This window comes from Mus caroli, unplaced genomic scaffold, assembly GCF_978045245.1.
Source record: "Mus caroli unplaced genomic scaffold, Mus_caroli_1 scaffold_14, whole genome shotgun sequence".
NCBI classification, from domain to species: Eukaryota; Metazoa; Chordata; class Mammalia; order Rodentia; family Muridae; genus Mus; species Mus caroli.
In genome coordinates this window covers 55,623,498-55,642,281 of record NW_028227269.1, presented here as the reverse complement: position 1 = coordinate 55,642,281, position 18,784 = coordinate 55,623,498, and the positions used below count along the sequence as shown (strand labels likewise).

General features: G+C 37.6%; 1 protein-coding gene across 1 annotated transcript in view; it reads right to left on the bottom strand.

Moving 5' to 3' along the window:
• Nucleotides 1-18,784, bottom strand: part of Mipol1 (mirror-image polydactyly 1) — a 301,756-nt gene that overhangs the window by 77,783 nt on the left and 205,189 nt on the right. The window contains exon 9 of the mRNA XM_021178974.3: nucleotides 1,913-2,007. Coding sequence (XP_021034633.1) covers nucleotides 1,913-2,007 — 95 coding nt within the window. The remainder of the gene's footprint in view (nucleotides 1-1,912; nucleotides 2,008-18,784) is intronic.

Here is an 18,784-nt window from a genome sequence, read left to right as displayed (position 1 = left end):
ATTTATTCCTTTTTACATGCCTGCATATATATATATATACATACTTGTGCTAGTGACCCCAGGGATATCAGAAAAGGACATAATATTCCTTGGAACTGGAGTTATAGGCAGTTGTGAGTTGCTGGATGTGGGTGATAGAAACTAAGCCTGTGTTTATTAGTGAGAAAATTAAGTGATTCTAATGATAGCTATAATTAAGACTAGAACAAAAAAAAAAACCATACAAATACTGCAATATTCATTCTTCAATTCAAACCACCAAAAGTGGGACAGCAAGATACTCTCCTTTACCGTTAGGGCCTGCCTACCTGTACACTAACCTATAGACACTACAATCCGACAAGCAAATTAACCACACAAACATAGGTGGCATTTTACAAGTTTTCTACAAGTCTGTAATGAAGTACTAAAAGGAGGATGGTTTAAAACAAGAAAAAGTTAGGGACACAGGAAGTTTGAAATAAGGTATCATGTGGTTATACTCTCTGTGTTGGCTGTTAATCATTCCCAGACAAACTTAGTGTTGGCGTGTTGGTGGCAGTTTACATGGCTGTCCTCTGTCTATGTGTCTCTATGATGAATCTCTTTAGTATCTCTCTGACTCTGCACAAACTTCCTCTTTTTCATATAACACCTGTCCTGCTGGATTAAAGCTCACCCAAATGACCTCATTTTCGCTTGTTTCCCTCTGTAATGACACCATTTCAAATAAAGTCATAAGGAGAAGTTATGGAAGTTCAGCCAGGTTTTGCAGGGAGGAACATAATTCAATCCATAGAAGTAACCAAGCACGGCAGGTGTCCTGTATATCTGAAGGCAGGGTTTCTTAGCTGTTTGCTAGGAAAATATTAGGACTTTCTTTCCAAGAACTCTCATGGGGGTCCAGTGTCTCCTACAATCCTGAAGACAGGTAAGAAACGCAGTGCTTGAGCCATTCGTGCTGACAGAAATGACGGGTATTCTTATTCCATAGCACTTGCAATTATCACCCAAATAGCATTCATAAGCATCTCTAATAAGAAATAGCAGTTATTAATATACGTACTGCTAGATTTGCTGCTATTTAATGCATTAATAATGAAACACATACATATATCATGATACAATACGTGCATTATTGCAAATGATTGACATTTGTTTTGATTTAATTACATCTTAGGCATCTAACTAGGTTAGTTTGAGAAAAATACAATTAAAGTTTAATCCAGTAGTCTCAATGGATTGTCACAGTTCAGACTTAAGGTAGCTGTAGACTTAGCATTCAAGAATCATACAGGACACTGCATATTAAACTATTTCTTTTACCATGGTCCATCAAGGTCCCATATTTTACATGTAACCTAAAATACATCTCTCATACACCACTCAGAAACCTGAAACAAAAGTATCATAAAAATTATTTATCCTTATTGTATAGTATGCATTATGATACTTTCTGTAATACTTCCTTTTAATATAAAGTGTTAATTTTAACAACTAAATTTACTTTTCTAACTAATTCTAGAATGAAAAAAGAATAATGTTGTTAAGTATCTTTTGAGGCATTTCCTTAGAAATGTCTCATAGCATAGTATAAAAGATACGAGCTGAAAAAAGAGGTGAAAGCTGATTATATCTCCCAACACATCATTTCAGAGGTGGAACTTAGATGAGCAAATACGGCAACTAACCAGCTGTCACTTAGACAACTAGTTATGTAGATGAATCATGCTAATTATAATGACGAAAATGTAAGCTTTAGCCAGTGTAGAAACAAAGGGTTAAAGAATTATTTTAGATAGTTTACAAACTATAAAAATGCTTTAAATCCCCACAGTTTAATTTCATTGACAAATTTCTTCTCTCACAATTACAACACCATATACAGGAGTTTCTCAAAAAAAATTTTTACTTGAAGTATAAAATGTTTTACCTGTAGTAAACTCGTAATGTCTGTATTTCTTCTTCCAGCCTTTTGTACTGTTCAACTGCAGTTTCTCTGGCTTGCTGCATTGACAATAATTTTGCCTGCAAGTAATTGTTTTAAAATTGGTTATTAATTTTGACATGTTACAATACAGGGTGTGGTATGACTGTTACTTAAACCTTTCTGGTATTTTAAAATTCTAGCCAGATTTTTCCCAGTTTCAATTTGGACTACACAAAGTAGTCCAAATACACTGGAAGCAGAAATACTGAAGACACAAGTGTCGTAAGTGTACTCACGTGGCTAGTTACTAAATTGCAACCTTATTTTATCTGTGCTATCAGGTTATGCCTTTCTACAATGTTTAACTTTATACACATAGTTCAGAATGTGGAGCATGGGTTCAGAGAAGCAGCTAGAGTGCAGATAAGCACAGCAGGCATTTCACATACAATTTAATGTGGCTCCACTGCCTGCTTTCACTAGATTTTCTTTTAACTTTATTAACAGTAAAATGCAGGAAATTTTAAGTATGTTGTCAAGCCATCTTTGGTACACAAAACTATGACCTGATTCTTACAGATACAAGTTAACCCTGTCGACTCCTTGTCTGCAAGGGAAAATTTCCCCCTAAAAGTGAGGTCGGTGACAGAGCTTTTCACTGCTAGGGATAGTTTGCTCAAGGATATCATCTTATAGGCAGGAAAGTCTGCAACATTCTATATCCAGTTTATTTTAACTGATAAAGCACAATTGTCATGCATATTGATGGGAAGGATGGCATTTTCATGTGTGTGTACATTGTGTGACATATGGAACAAGATGGGCTTTTACCATCTCTTACAGATTTATCAGTCGTTTGTGGCATAAACTCTTAAGGTATTTCCTCCTAGCTTTCTGGAGTGAATTCTTACTTGCATTTTCATTTTGGTAGGGCTCAAAGTTATCGTTTGAAAATATTTCCCCATGTTCCCATCAGCATTTTCACGTGCTTTAACAAATGGCAAGGAGAGTTTAACATATAAAATAAGGTCCTAGCATGACAAGTTTTCATAGTTTATTTAAAATTCAGTTTACATGAAAATATTGTCTTTCAGGTTAAATGGCCTTTGACAGCTAACATGCAGTTTATTTCAATCCTGAAAACCACACTGTCAGTAATTAAAAGTAATTTAAAGTCTGGAGCCAGAGTTTCAGCATTTTGCTGAATGCATATGACTTCAGTGGAATTAGTTTCTTGCATAAGAATGTAGTAAATAAGAAAATAATAAAAATCTAATTATGAGAAAATTAATTAGTGTAATGAAAATGAACACTAGATAATGCAACTTTTCTACTTTAATAATGGAAAATTATAAAAGAATGAGCAGCCTGGAATTTGCATATAAGTTTAGGTACAAGATATTAGTTTGTTTTCAATCTGGGCTAAGAAATTCTAACAGAGTTACTCTGTAATTAAATTTAGGATGTTTGAATGATTGCTTTAATTTTCTGAATTTCATAACTATAGGTGAGATATTCCCCCTAGCTAGGAAAAAAACACTCAAGACAAACTCATTTTCATATTAAAAATGTTTTCTACTTAAGAGTTATATCATTCTAGATGTTTTACAGTTTATAGTTTTTGTACCTTTTGTACCTATAATCTTTAAAATTCCATAAAAGTAAAATATATATGCAACATCCAAAAACTACACACATAAATTTTGAAGAATTAGGCTTATGGAGTTAAAATATCCCGACAGTTAAGCTCAATGATTTGCAGTCTGTTATCTGCACTTTTTATAATTTGGGATACAGTAAGAACTCTGTAGGTCAGATAATCCTGGAACACACTGTGTAGCTCATATCTGGAACTTAAGGCAATCTTTTGTTCAGCTTTCCAAATGCTGCCATTATAAGCATTTGAAATATAAATAAAGAAAATATCTAATAAAAAATGAATAAAATCATTTTCATTATCTTCAAATGTCTCATTGTACATCAGTGCAGTTCCTAACCCCCTTTTACTTATCCTCTACTTTATAACTTACCTTCTTTAGAAAATTATGTACAAGAAATACAGCTGTTAACTGTTATCAGACTTAATGCACTTTGAGATTTGTCTACACTATTGTACACAGCAGTTGTTCGTTCTTTTATAGCCACTAACAACGCTACTTTGAGGATCACAATGTGAACGTCTATTCACCAGCTGAATGAAATTGCGCTTTCATTTCAGAAGCTGTTAATACAGTCGCCATAAACATCTGTATAGGTGTCACTTCGGTTTCCTTGAGTAACTAACTACCCAGACATAGAGTGTTTGTGTTCTATGGTATGTATCTAGTTACAAAACTCGGTGACTTCACTGAAATAATATTAAGGGTTCAGTCTTTGAAGGCTATCACCTAATGAATTCCTGTTCTGGAGGGGATGATGCAAAGTGCTGAAAGGCATTGGTACAGTCTATCCTTGCCAACTGCCTATAGAATAATCCACATCACTTCCTGGTGAAACATGAAACACATCATCACTAGGAAACAAAATTACTGCCAATCAGATTCATCATAATGCATTTTCAGCATTCTGTGTCCTTTTTTAAAAAAAAAATCATAAGTACATTTTCTTTTTTTTAAATTATTTTTTACATTCCATATTCCATTCCCCGCCTCTCCACCCACCTTCTGACTGTTCCACATCCCATACCTCCTCCCCACTCCCCACCACCTGACCTCTAAACTCCCTGGGGCCTCCAGTCTCTTGAGGGTTAGGTGCATCATCTCTAAATGAACACAGACCTGGAAGTCCTCTACTGTATGTGTCTTGGGGGCTGGTGTATGCTGTCTGTTTTGTGGTCCAGTGTTTGAGAGATCTCAGGGGTTCAGATTAATTGAGACAGCTGGTTCTCCTAAGGATCACCCTTCTCCTCAGCTTCTTTCAGCCTTCCCTAATTCAACAACAAGGATCAGATGCTCTGTCCATTGGTTGGGTGCCAATATCTGCATCTGACTCTTTTAGCTGCTTGTTGGGTCTTTCGGAGAGTAGTCATAACAGGTCCCTTTTTGTGAGTGCTCCATAGCCTCAGTAATAGTGTCAGGCCTTGGGACCTCCCCTTGAGCTGGATCCCACTTTGGGCCTGCCACTGGACCTTCTTTTTCTCAGGCTCCTCTCCATTTCCATCCCTGTAATTCTTTCAGACAGGAACAATTATGGGTCAGAGATGTGACTGTGGGATGGCAACCCCATCCCTCGTTTGATGTCCTGTCTTCCTGCTGGAGGTGGGCTCTATAAGTTCTTTCTTCCTAAAGTCTGGCATTTCATCTAAGGCCTTTCCCTTTTAGTCCAGAGAGTCTCTCACCTCCCAGGTCTCTGGTGCATTCTGGAATGTCCCCTCAACCTCCTATTTCCTGAAGTCTGTTTCCTCAGGCTGGTCCTCAGGGCTTCAGTCCTTTTCCCTCACCTAATACCAGATCAGGTTCTCCTCTCCCTTCCTCCCCCTTCCTCTTTTCCCTGCTAGGGTCCTCTCTCCCTTCCCACTTGTGATTGCTTTCTTCTCTCTCCCAAATGGGTCTGAGGCATCCTCACTTGGGTGTCCTCACTTGGGCACTTCAGCTTGTTGACCTTTTTGAGATGTGTGAGTTAACTCAGACCCAAAAGTATGTGCATGGTATGTACTCACTAATAAGTGGATATTAGCCAAAAAAGGAGAAAAGTACAGAATACCCAAGATTCTATGTCCTTTTATCTTACCTGAAATAATTATAATAAGATTGGTTGCCTAGTGCTAAAGTATATGCGAACTTTGGGTATTGTGGCTGGAAAAGGACAGCCATTTGAACTGGCACTATATTAGAAAGGAATGATGCTGTTTTAGTAAGTCTTATCTAGCAATTCCGAATGACAAAAGCAGGATTATACTGTTCACAGAACTGAACGATGTTTACTGTTGCTATTGCAGATAACAATCTTTATCTTACTTTAAAATCTTTTTATGTTTGGTTTCAATGTGTTTTTAATAGTTATAGTCTGGAATAGTTCGGCCTTCCTTTGTTATCACCAAGATCATTAATTCTCTTTATGACAGAGCAGAGGCAGTTGATTGTCTTTGTGATATCTGCTAAATAAAGGAGCATGGCACACAAATAAAATTAAGACTCAGGATGCAGATTTGAGAGACATCTTAGAGGTAACACAATCCTATTTTCATGATGAGGAAATTTCTGCTATTGCAACACATGCAGAGGGAACAGTTGGAGTTTGTCCAAGGTTTCACAGCTAATTACAAGGAAAGTTGAAACTATGAATAGGAATATTCATAAAGCAGTGTTTATTTCATATTACAAGACCATATTTGAATATGATAAAATTTAAGTGTATGTTATTTTTTAAAGAATCATTTTGAAATAATAACCATAAATATATTAAACTGTGTTATAACTATGAACATATCTAGAGACATCTTACATGTCTTTAAAGATGTCAATTGTTCAAGCAATGACTGTAGACACACAGGATGTTAGCTCTCAAACTTGTGAGAAGATTTCAAGCTTGGTAATAACATGTAACTATAAATCTGGAGAAACATACCTTAAAAATTAAAAGCCTTATCAAAATGATAAAAGTGAGAAAATTTCATATACAACCCTTCTCAGAAGGATTTGCTTGCTCACAACAGTGTGTAGTGCTTTTTAAAGCATTTTTAGTGGTTATTTTATACTTAATGTCTTGCCTTCTGGTTTACCAAAATGAAGACAATCAAGTCATTCATTCAAAGAGAACAGTATTTGCACTGTTCAATGACCTACAAGATAGTCTGATATGGTGGGTGGGGACAAGAGATTGTGGTGGAAACAGAAATTATAATATTAATAACTGAGGTTGATCCTTGAGCTATAAACACAAGTAACAGAACCAAGTTAGAAAAATTAGAAAAAGGTATGCTAGAAGCCCAGCCAAGCAAGGTCCGTGGCCAGGGACTTGGAGGGCACCCTGGCTCTCTACTGCAAATTAGTACTATTAGGCAACCTAGTAAAGTCTTCATGTATGTCCACTTTCTCACCTACACAATGGAGTAAATGAAAATCTATTCCCATGGTGCTGATACTAATATAGCATCATAAAACCTGTGAAATACATAAAATAGTACACAGCACATAAAAAAATGCTCCAACAACCGATTATTGAATAAAGAGTAGAAAAAAAGCTGAATCATCAACTTGATGAGTTAGGAGTTGAGTAGGAGTTAATATCTACCAAACGGGAGAAGAAAATACATATTCAGCATCACTCTACCTTATAAGTTTAACTTCTTTTCACTCAGACCAAAAAGATGGATGTCTCTGTGAGACCATTTGTGGGTTTTCTTATGATTCTATATATATCTAACAAGAAATGCACTGTTGATCACGACAGTGCCTACATACTTTTTGTTAGAAATAAAGTATTGCAACTATATTAAAAATTTTAAGGGGGGGGGGGGACTGTGCCTTTCTTTCTCAGGCACATGTTGCTCTATCCCCTTTCTTGGTTTAAACAGCTCCTGTTCCAAGCACAATGCTCCAATATTATGAAGTTTATAGAAGATTTAAAGTATAAGACATTATTGAAGTTGACACAGTAAGAAATTGAATGCTTTTGTTGTTGAAGGGATAAATGTTATTTATATTATTTTGGAAGGGAGGAAAATAAGAGAGAATAATATTAGTAACTGAATAGATATTTTAGTAACAAGAAAAAGGATACAAAAGAAATTCAGGTTTTCCAAATCATGTCACTATAATTTTATATACATCCATAAGAGAATAAAAATAATGCCCAGCAAACACTGTTCTATGGAGCCACTTACTTATTTCTCACAATGCATCATCGTGGTAGATACTAGTCCATTTTACAACTGAAACAACTGCTATCTAACTCACAAACGGTCACTAACCACCATGTCACTAGACCTAAGTGGTGGAACAAGAATTTAAACTCAGGTACATTGAGTGCTCCTTCCTCTTAATCACTATGCTATCAGCACTAGGCAAAATTTGGTACTTTAAATCAGATGTTAAGTGAAGAGTTTTGGAGGCCAATCCCAATAATGTATCTACAAAAGAGCTCCTGCGCGTAAGACTCAGGGAACACTGTGGTAGGCTGGTGAGAAGTGAGCAAGAGGGCCATCGAGTTTTCTATGTGAGGCTGTGTCTCCTAGAAATGTCGGAAGCTACATCCAGAAAGTCTTGCCACATGACTGCCCGGATGTGTGCTGAACAAGCATGAAAGCAATGGACATGCCAAAGGGCTCAGAGAAAAGACCATGAGACCTCAACCCTAGAGAAAAACCTACAGCCAACTAAGCAATTCTGGGAGCAGCAGAAATAGTTTACCCAGGGAAGAATACACCAGTTGGTTATCCATTTGATGTAAATGGTTATCCCAGAAAACATACATACAAGTAACATTATACAGACTAAACAGATTATATTTGTATATTTAAGCATATATATGCACATACATACACATATGTGTATATAACCACAAATAATGGAAACATGCCATGGATTAGAAAGAGTAAGGAGGGGTATATGGGAGGGTTTGGACAATGGAAAGGGGCAAATTATATAACTACAATTATAAAAGAAATAATTTAAAACTATGATGTTAATATAGTTAATCTTTAATGATATTAAAGATTAATGAATTATTTTACATACGCTTACACAAAGGAATCGAACTAGTTGAGCGACATTTTGAGGCATTTTTTCTTTTGTGTGCTAGATTTATTTCACTTAACATTAACCCACTCTCCTTCGAGCCATGCCTTCACAGATGACAGGAACTTATGGCTGAGTAGTTTTCCATTAGGTATGTTCCTACTCTTCCTTTATTCACTGCCTGATAGACACTGCACGTCTTCATTTCTCTGCTATTGTGAGTAATACAGTTCACGTGTGACTGCAGATGTCTCTGGCATGATGATTTCATTCCCTTCAGCTACACACTCAGTAGTAATCATGTTACAGATTATTTTGAAATTATGCGGTGCTTCTACCCCATTTCAACCCTATCTCCAGTGTTTAAAGTACTTCTTCACAGCCTTCATATGCATCATCTTCTGTCTTTTGGATAACTGCTATTCTCATCATATACCTGATAAGTGGTGTTGAAGTAGGCTGCGGATGCTTGTATTCCTACACTGTAAAGTGTCTATTGCCTATTTTACTCTCAGATTGTTTTTTTTTTTTTTTTTTTTTTTTTTTTGGTTTTTTCGAGACAGGGTTTCTCTGTATAGCCCTGGCTGTCCTGGAACTCACTTTGTAGACCAGGCTGGCCTCGAACTCAGAAATCCGCCTGCCTCTGCCTCCCGAGTGCTGGGATTAAAGGCGTGCGCCACCACGCCTGGCGCTCAGATTGTTTTTTATAAGTGGAGTTAATTACATATTTCAGATATTATTCACTTGTCAGATGTGTAGTTTGCCTTTTAGTTTTAGTGTGTGGGAACTTCCTTTTAAAATTTCATGTTAAGAAACTTAAAAGTTTTGTGTTTTAACCATTTCTCTATATGTTAAGTCATCCTATGGAGGGCGTATCTGTTCGTTTCTTAGATTTAATGAGTACTATTTCATGAAATACTATTCTGGCCTTATGTTCATTGGTAAGTAGGCATCAGTTTCATGTTTGGCCCCTGACACTTCTTGATTATCCTTCTGAAAGTCATGTTTACTGACATGTACAAAATTACTGAAAGCTCCCAGGTTTCACATATAATCTAGTAATCATTTAATATGATTCGATGTGTATAGAAATCTAGGAAATTTTAATCAAGTGCTACTTATGAGCTGTTTATTACTCTAGTGGGCATTGTGAGCCTGGAAGAGTGCGGCCTAAAAATAAGGCAGACTAACTTCTCATACAACAGTCAACTTTATTCAGAGCATCAAACAATTTGTACTCTGAGAGTTCAGAACAGTCACCATTTTAATGAATAATCTAAAGTGAATTTGCTCCTTTCTGCCACTCGTGGGACCCAAAAGGACGTTCTAAGAACAATTCCATGCACAGAACTCCATGCTTGGGCAGTATTCCACATCCCCCCTCTTTTATGTAATAGAAGGATATCCAGAGTGATTTTGAATTGATATATATATATGTATATATATATCAATATATATACTCATTTGATGCATAAGTAGGCAAATTATAAACATAAGGAATAATATTAGGCCAGTGAAAGCACTGTGTATGTGATACTCTGCTATGAAGAACAGAGATCAAACTATGTCCAATACTATTAGTTACATTAGCATATTGATCAGAAAAATCTAGAGGACAGCTTGAAAAGAGACCTATATGTTTGATAGTTCTGGCATTTTATAGAATGTAAATCTACATTTGACTTTACTAGGAATATAAAAGTTACTATATCCTATGCAAATGGGAAGTAATTTAAATCCCAAGGAAAACTTAAAGATAATCCCTTCTCCAGATGGATGAACGAGTCTATTATTGTCTGAAGGTCCATTCACAAATGCAAAGTTATTAGTGAGGTAACTTCTCCCTTGGGGCATAAGGGTCACCAGTTGGCCCAGGTGGGCAGACGTGACACCTGATCTTCTGGATCATGTCTTCTTTTGCCCTTCAGCTGGAGGTTTGCTCTCTTTCTGGTTACTTTCACCATCTCCTTGCCCTTGATCAGTATCCTTGATAGCCTGGGACTAAAGAAGCTGAAAAGAAATCTATAATGTTTCCCTGGATCCATCTACAATGACAGATACAGACCCCTTCCCAATTTTCTGCTGGAGAAGTAAAAATAGAGCAGGTTAATATGTCAGCTTGCTCATTTTTGTTCTGCAATAAGTCCAGGGAAGTTAAAGTGTGCACAAGTATAAGTCTATTGCTAGAAATAATCCTAAAACATAAGAAGAAACTGAACGAATACTAAAAGGTTTATGCATTAACTAATAGATGACTCAAAATAGCCAGTTCCACCCATTTTGCTGAAGAAGTACTAATACATTGATGAAGATCTGGACCATAAATCTTTCCTTTACCCTAGATGAGCCATTAATAAAGGATGTATCTGCTTGTAGAATGAGAAAAGGTTGGACAATTTTTGTAATTATAGTATCAGTTCCAATGAGAAAATCCCATAGCTGGACAGCTGGATAACGATTTCCTATCCTTCCATAGTAACCTGCAAATGAAATGTGAAAATCATAGAGTTCTATAGCACTCCTAAAAGTGGGCTGTTAGGTAAGGTTAGTCCACAAGCATCAAATCCATACCACTGTTGACTTCAGGTCCTCCCCTGATTTACTGATTCAGCAAGAAGAGTAATGTAAGCAGTTATTATTTTATGGCCCATATGGTGTGAATATATCCATCCCAAAGGTTTACCTTACTGTGCTATAATATCCATGGGGAGGCAATATAGTGGGGAAATAAGTAAGTTTAAAGGCTGTGACAGACCCGCAAGGATGCACAGCCTGTGTTAGTCAGTCAGGACTCAAACAGCTGTAGTTCTTTTCTTGCCCCCTGAGGTAATATGTGAGTACTGCCCAATGCCTCCCCACTTTGTAGAGTTTTAAATAGATCGGTTAGTGTGTATTTAAGCATAAGCAAATCTCTTTTCTCTGTCATGCCCAAGAATGCTTAGGTTGAAGCCTTAGTAAATCCTCACCAGGAAATAGAGATGATTCCAAATTAGATTGATATAAAATTCCTCACCTCATGCTTCAGGGTCCTTTACAGGCAACACACACTTAAAGGAGGGTCTAGGAAGGGAGCTGAGGGGACTGTTGGCAGCAGTGATCTGTGATGCTCTTCTTATTTTTATTTTGCCTGAATGGAGAATATCTCCTTTTCAGCCTCTTTTACTAATGTTAAGGTTTATACAGTTATATTCATTCAAGAAATTATCCATCTTTTCCTTATGATTAATATCCTCTTTATCTTCTTTAAGCATTTTGATAACTGTCCGAGTTAATGCACAAGTGACCCAAAATTGAACAGGGACCTTCCTCCGCTTGTTAATGTTACCTATTCAATATTCTTTAGGATTCTATCCCATAGTTCATCTAAAGTTCCTTCTCGTGGAAGCCTTTCTTTAAAAACAAATAATGCACAAGCTTGACACAGGCAAAGGCTTCCCTGGTCCCTGCCCAGCATGCTCAGCCCTCACTCTCTTATGGCACAGCTGACTTCAGGCCTCTGCTTCCTGGTACCACTTGCTTATTGCTCTAGTTGGTGGCATGAACCTGGGAGAGCAGGGTCCTAAAAATGAAACAGACTAAAGTCTCATGCAATAGTCAACTTTATTCAGAGTACCAGACAATTTATACTGAAGAAGAGTCACCTGAGTAAAGTGTACAGTCACGAGGACAAACGGCATATGACAAAAACAATGTGTTTTTCCATAGAGGCATAGAAACAAATAACAATAGCCAGCTGTAATGAATAATCTAAATTCACTTCTATCCAATATACCTGAGAAGTTCAGAAAAGCTCATTCCAAGAAAAATTCTGTGGTTTTTGAAGAAACTGAGGTCACAAGACATCTCTCTCTCTCTCTCTCCTTCCTCCCTTCCTCTCTGAAAATCCCCTATACCCTCCCCCCTGCCCCTGCTCCCCAACCCACCCACTCCTGCTTCCTGGCCCTGGCATTCCCCTATACTGGAGCATATGATATTCGCAAGACCAAGGGCCTCTACCCCACATTGATGACTGACTAGGCCAACCTCTGCTATCTATGCAGCTAGAGACATGAGATCTGGGGGTACTGTGGAGTGTGTTCTGACAATGATTGTCAGTGAGTGTCTATTAACGAACTTCTTTCTAACCACAGCACCTATCCTTGAGATTAATTTCCTCAAGAAAAGAATAGTGTGTGTGTGTGTGTGTGTGTGTGTGTGTGTGTGTGTGAAGTATCGGCCAGAGCATGGGTTCCTAGGCTGGGAGTGTAGCTTAGTGGTAGAATGAATTCTTAGTATGTAGGTTCCCAACAAAGCCTATTGTCTTCTCTCATGTCAGGAAACATTCCTTCCACTAAGCTCTGGGGTACCACCTAAGAATATGAACACACAGAGAAAAGTAAAGTCTTACTTAAACTCAAGAAACAAACAGTTCCCCAGATGACAACATATTCTCGTCTACATTTCAGTCACAAACATTTCTCTACATGCAGTACCTTTCTATTTAGTTAGCCAGTAGAGTTCTGTTTATTTGTTCAGGATCCTGTATGTTTCTGCATAGCATCTAGTGTACACTTCATCACCTGAACACCTGCTGAACTAAAATAGTCTTGCCAGGAAAAAAAAAGAAAAAAATTGAAATTATGCAATCTGCAATTCAGTCCACGGCAAGCACTAGGGTAGAATTTCTTTTATAGCTTTCAACATCAATTACTGAACAGTCTGCATAGAAATATTGCCAACTGAAATCGCTCGTGACACAAGGGTAAGCAGGTGAGCACTGCTCTCACCTCAGCTCAGGGTTTTTCAGGCTCTCACAGTAAGAACATAATCACTGGCATGTAACTCCCCAGAACATTCTCAAATTCACCAAGGTGTTGAAGGGAAGATCACCCTGACCATGCAAGCTCTAATAAATATGGACTTTGTATTATTCAGACAGCTGTGTGTGTGTGTGTGTATTACAAATAAAACATAAAATGGCTACTGAAAATTTTTGGTATGTAACTAAAACAAATTATAAAAGCATAAATATAAAGTTATATGGTCAAGTCTACATTAAATATATATCATACTGAACTAGACCACAATTAAGAGTATTAAAGTACTAAGATAACAAAGATTAATTTATAATCCTTTTAATTGCAAAATGGTTTTATTCAGATGTTAAGGTCCAAACCAAAAAAGTTTCTACTCACAATCACTGTAAAGACTAACCAGAAGTTCTCAAAGGTTTCTGACTTAACAGATTTTAAAGAACAGGAGGGAGGTTTCTCAAACACACTAAAAGCAGGTTTCCCAAACACACTAAAGGTTTTCTCAAAAACTTCGAGTTGACACAAAGGCACTGAAATAAGGAAGGCAATGTTCTTAGGAGACGACGACTTATATAGAAGAAAAAAGAGCTGGCTTCAGCTAACTTCATGTTAGTTAACATATACTTTAAAGCAGTGATTTGAAGAGAGATTCAGTTTCTCACTGTGGAAATTGCTTGGGAGTTGTGCATGTGAAGGCAGAAAAGAATTCTCTCTTTCTCCCTGTCTTCTTGTGGATGTTCACACAGCAGCACGGCCCAGGACAAGCCGCTGCTGCAGATTTTAACTGTTGTATGGAACTACTCAAAATGCTTTTGATCCGTTTTATCTTCTAAGTTAGCAAAGAAATGTTGCAATAAGAAACACCAACAAAGATCTGGAAAAGTTAAGCTCTGGATTACCATATTGTGTGCTCCTGGCATTCAATGCTTCATACAAAGGCAGTGGTGTTCAAAGTAAGAAAAGAAATGGGAGGAGGAGAGAAAAAAGGAAGCTGCTCTCAGAAAGCGCAGAGCACCAAGTAAACAATACTCCCCTCCATCACTTCTTTTTCACAGACTGGATGGTAAAAGAGTTGCAGCAATTAGGCTTTTGTTAATTACCAGCTGTTGAAACAGATGTGTTGACTATCCTTATTAGTTAACAGCTGGGTGAGAAGAACAATTGATGCTCCCTAAAACCAACAGCCAGCTGCTCTGTAGTAATTATCTCCAATTAATAATACAGGTGATAACAGCAAAAAAATCTCCCAGCCCTCTCCTTCAATAACTTTTTCAGTTTCACTAACTATGGCTTCATCGTTACGCAGGGATAGGTACTACATTTAGTGCAGTAAGAAAGGTTGGCATATTGGCGTTGCATTAACTCCACGGTAATTTCTATTATGCAGTCTCTGCAGAAGGAGTCAGACAAGTGCTAAGAGCAGAAACAGGCATTCTGTAGGCTTTTATTTATCATATTTCAAATGTCACTGCCAACTCACTCCTCTGGTACTAACAATAACAGCTAAGCACTGAAGTTCTCTGAAAAGGAGAAGCAGAAATAAAATCTGTTCTTCTTTATCTCCAGACAGCGTCCCCATCGATGGCTTATATTTAGTTCGCTGAAGCAATATATTTTCTCTTGGTATGCCTAAATATCAGTGTGTTGTTCTCTGGCTTATATTTCCTAGGTGACTGGAGGAAGCAATTTTATCAAACGGAAGATTTTATCTCAGAGCAGTAAACATCACATGTATACAAAGCGATCAGCAAGACAAACAAGCAAGCAAGAAATCAAGAGACACATTCTAGCTTTGTAGCTCTCACCTTAGGACATGTAATACTCAGGTTTCTAATTGTAATATTAAAATAAACATGCCAATAAGTCACATCAAAACCTTGCAATGATTGCTTACTTTGAATCTATTATTTTCGATTTCCTTCATTTTCCATGCTTATGTTGAGACCTTACTTACTAGGAACAGAAGACAATGATGCCAGAAGCAGGCAAACCTTCTCCGTCCTATTGAGGTGTCCACAAGAATTCACAAGCATATCTATTCACTAATTAAAGAACACTTAAAGATACTGCCTTTCTGAAAACAAGGATTAGAGCTGGCTGAATAACCCCCTTTCACAACCCTTCCTCGAGGCTCTCTTGGGTCATCACAAGCAGCTTGTTCTTCCAGAATTAAATAGAAAAGCCTGCTGATTACCAGTTCTGAGTGCCTCAGTTAGGCATCAGAACAATTAATAGGGACAGAAACTTTAAATAACATGTAAATAAATCATTCCAGGACAAGTGCTATAATAAAAATGCGAACAAAGACAAACTTTTTAAAGCAATATTATTTATGTTGCCACTTGGGTTGTATGGATGCTTGCTATAGAATCCTTTACTTAAAAACTCGCACTACATTTTATATAATTGCTTCTAAAGTGAAATTGTAATGCATACATAATTACAAAGTAAGACAGAGGCGGGCATAGAAAAAGTTATCCATTTCTACAAAAGTAACTTTGAAGGAGAATATGTAATAATAAGATTCTGTAATTACATGGAATCACCCGAAAGTGCATAATGAGAAAGCAAAGTACTAATCTTGCTTTAAAATCTCTATTATTCTATGATTTCTCAGTTCTACACAAAGAGCTAATTTCTCAGCACAGTAGCAGGCAGAACAGCTAACTGTTTTCTGCCCATTGGACAGCCAGCACTTCCTTCCCATTGGCTACAATGCTGCAGCAGAACCCAGGCAACAGAGCAGCCAGCCAAGCCTCTCTGGTTTGCGGAATGAACAGGTTGCAGTAACCACTCAAGAAGCCCTCAGTCCAACCATGCACAGCTCCTGCTAGAGTAGAGGGCAGCCCTCTCAGAGCCTAGGAGAAGGGAAGATAGATGTGAAACTTATTCTGAAGGCACAGTTCCTAAGTTCTCTTCTGTTTAAAATCACCCAGCAAGTACATGTCCTATCTTTTCTACGAAATACAAAAATCAATATATACGTAGCAAACATCTGGCTGCAATACAATTCCCCCCAAAAGCTTCCTTTAAAAAAAAATTGGGTCTAACTTCGAACAGGACCCAGGTATTCCTAAGTGCTTCTCATAACTATGTCAATGTATTTCAGCCTAAGAATTTTACTCCATGCTTTACTGTCCTGAGAGAACCAGCTGTATTTTCTCATCCATAACCTGTCTCCTAACAGACCAGCATGCCTCTTCCTACCTGTTCACCTACACACTCCCAAACTTCTCATTGCTAACTCTTGCACTCCTTCTCTTAACTGGACACCACCTTTCTGCATGAGACAGACAGTCTCTAAGTTTACACTTCTTGGGCCTATCTATTCATCTCAGATGGCACAGGTTCCCTCAGCATAGCTGAGAAGAGCATATCTGGGATAGTGATGATAAGAAAACAAGCAGCTCATCGCTTCTTCACGGGGCAGCTTAATACTTCCACTATGGCAGGATTGTTAGCCTCATAAGAAAGCCTCCCAAGATCAAACAGGACCCAGTAGACCTCACACAATCAGGGAAAAATAAGCCCCAATCTGACGCTTCCTCCTCTATTATCCCGATTTTTAGAAGGTGTATTTGTTTTCCTTCTATAACAAATACTCCTCCTTTTAGACCACGGCACAGACTGCACGGGGAATTAGCACTGGAGCGACAAAGTGATCGCTGAACTTTGACTGCCCGCGCCCATCAGCTCGAGTCCTCGTATCTTCAAATACCAACCACATATCTTACTTACACTGTAAAGTTGGCATTTCCTGCACTAAACTCACGTGTCTTCATTAATCAAATCCATGTCTTAATGCCATCCACTTTGTAAATAACATCATTATTTTCCCAATAACTCAGTCTTAAAAACTTGAAGGTACCTTGAACATCTTCATTTATCATGTTAGGTCAATTCTTGCTACTACCCTCAAGCTTTGTACAATTATTATTTATTACTACTAATGCTGTTATTAATGAGAAATTCCAATCTTCATCATTCCATTCACAGAACTCATTAACAGCCTACAGTATTCCCTGCCTTCATATGCCTGTATACTCAATTCACCAAAATTGTTACAAATGGTAGCATATTATTTGTCCAGTTCTTTACCAACTCACACATCCTCAGGCAAAAGTCTTTAGCGCTCATCTATTGATTACTTCAAGAAAAACAATCTTTGTGGATTTTTCAGTAGCCTGTTCAATAACATCAAGTTGTCTACAGAGTAATCAACTATTACAGTTCCCGTGTGTTACTGTGATAAAACACTCTGACCAAAAGCAACTTGGAGAAAGAATTTATTTAGCTTATATTTCCAGGATATAGTCCTTAGGATCAAGAACTGAAAAAGATGGAGGGATGCAGCTGACTTGCTTGTAGGCTCATACTCAGCTAGCTTTCTTACAGTCCAAGAATACCTGCTCAGGGAATGGCTCTGCCCACATAGTGCTGGGCTCTCAATTAGTAAGACATTCCCCAACAGAGGAGCAGCAAGCCAGGCTAATCTGGGTGGTTCCTTAATTCAAGATTTCCAACTCAGATGACTCTAGGCTCTGTCAAGTTGATGGTTAAAAATGATCTAGAACTCTGACATTCTGGGAAATTCTGCTAAAGGATAGAAAATGTTCCAACTTTGGCAATGGATCCAGAAGCATAAATCTATATAAGGGTCTAAAACAGAGCTGAAAAAAAACTAGTTTTACTGTGTGATGATGGAGACTGCCACTCTATGGGGTACACCTTTCTTCCTTAAGAACCAATCACAATGCTCCCCACTAACCGTCACAGTTTGTAGCTCAAAAATGAATCATTCATTATAGCAACACTCCTAATATTCATCTTAAGGGAATTATAGATGTTTAGATTAACAACCTGTCTTTGACCTTCTCTGAGAATGAATTATGGTTTAATTTTAACACTGTATATATAACTATGCTAAGAGTTCAGATCATGAGAATGATAGCAGTCACATAATTCAATCATATCCTAAATAAAGGATAAATGGAAAATATACCCAATAGAGAAACAAATAGGCAAAGCATAATATTCTATACAGTGTGCAGAACTAATTTTGGGTTGGGCATACTACAAGGTGGCACGAAAGCACATACAGAAACTCCTTCTCACAGTCTGACATGAGACTGGCAAGTGCTACAAAAGTCAATCTCCTTCCTTTGTTTTTTTCTGGGGATGGGAGGGGAGTGGTACCACCAACCTCAGTCACTAACTCAGGCTTTCCTTGAGTAAAGTTACAATATACTTAGAGACTGCAACTGAAATGCCTTTTGTTCATGCCTCCACGTTGTGAGGCAGGGTTCACTTAGCTTATACTTCCAGGATATAGCCCTTGAGAGAAAGAACTGAGAAAACTTTAAGAACAAGAGATGGAGGGATGCGGCTGACTTGCTTGTAGGCTC